Below are 835 nucleotides of genomic sequence, written 5' to 3' on the forward strand. Positions count from 1 at the left end.
CCCGGCGGGCGTCTGCTCTACGCCAAGATGATCCAGAAGCTGGCCGACCTGCGCAGCCTCAACGAGGAGCACTCCAAGCAGTACCGCCTGCTCTCCTTCCAGCCCGAGCACAGCATGCAGCTCACACCCCTCGTCCTGGAGGTCTTCGGTGGACAGGTCACCTAGCAACCTGATCGTCAGAGCCGCAGCCAAAGGTCGCAGTTGATTTGGTGCAGTTGGGGATGGGGGCGGGGGCGTAGGGGATGGGTGAAGGGGTTGCAGCACGAAGAATGGAATGAATGTATGGACAATCGCTCACAAACAACAACAACAACAACAACAGCAACATAACACAATGAAACAAGTGCAGTTTGCAGGCAGAGCTACAGTGTGTGTGTGTGTGTGTGTGTGTGTGTGAGAGCGTGTGCATGTGGATGAGTGAGTGTAAGTATGTGTCCATAAGAGCAAGAAACGAATAGGAAAAGTCCACTTTTGTCAGTGGGTTGGCAGGAGGAACGGGAGCTCCTCAGTAGATTGGGAAATCATAGTCAGGGAATTCTGTTGAAGAATGTATTTACATACCATTCATTTCCTCACATGACACAAAATACAGTTTTTATTAAGGTTTAGCAGTATTGAATCCTATTGGTAACACTACCAACAAACGTTATTTTTCTCTTTTTCTGTGCGCATCCTAGACCTTTTTTACGGTTCTTCTTTTTATTTTGGTTGTTGTTTAAAGAAAACCTCTAAGCTCTCTACCAAAAGCACTGTCCACTTCCACAAAAGCTGTGTCCCTCTCTCTCGCTCTGTTTCTCTCTCTCTCTCTCTCTCTCTACACGTCATGCCTTTTTTT

At 47.8% G+C, this 835-nt stretch overlaps 1 protein-coding gene across 3 annotated transcripts in view; it reads left to right on the forward strand.

The window, feature by feature from the left end:
* vdrb (vitamin D receptor b) overlaps nt 1-209 on the forward strand; it is a 29,099-nt gene extending 28,890 nt beyond the window's left edge. For all 3 annotated transcript variants that reach the window (XM_080846324.1, XM_080846325.1, XM_080846326.1), the window contains exon 10: nt 1-209. This exon is cut by the window's left edge and continues 89 nt beyond it. In XM_080846324.1, the coding sequence (XP_080702450.1) occupies nt 1-165 (165 nt within the window). In that variant the 3' untranslated portion in view covers nt 166-209.
* The last annotated feature ends 626 nt before the right edge of the window (nt 210-835 follow it).

Source organism: Sprattus sprattus, assembly GCF_963457725.1.
Source record: "Sprattus sprattus genome assembly, chromosome: 10".
NCBI classification, from domain to species: Eukaryota; Metazoa; Chordata; class Actinopteri; order Clupeiformes; family Clupeidae; genus Sprattus; species Sprattus sprattus.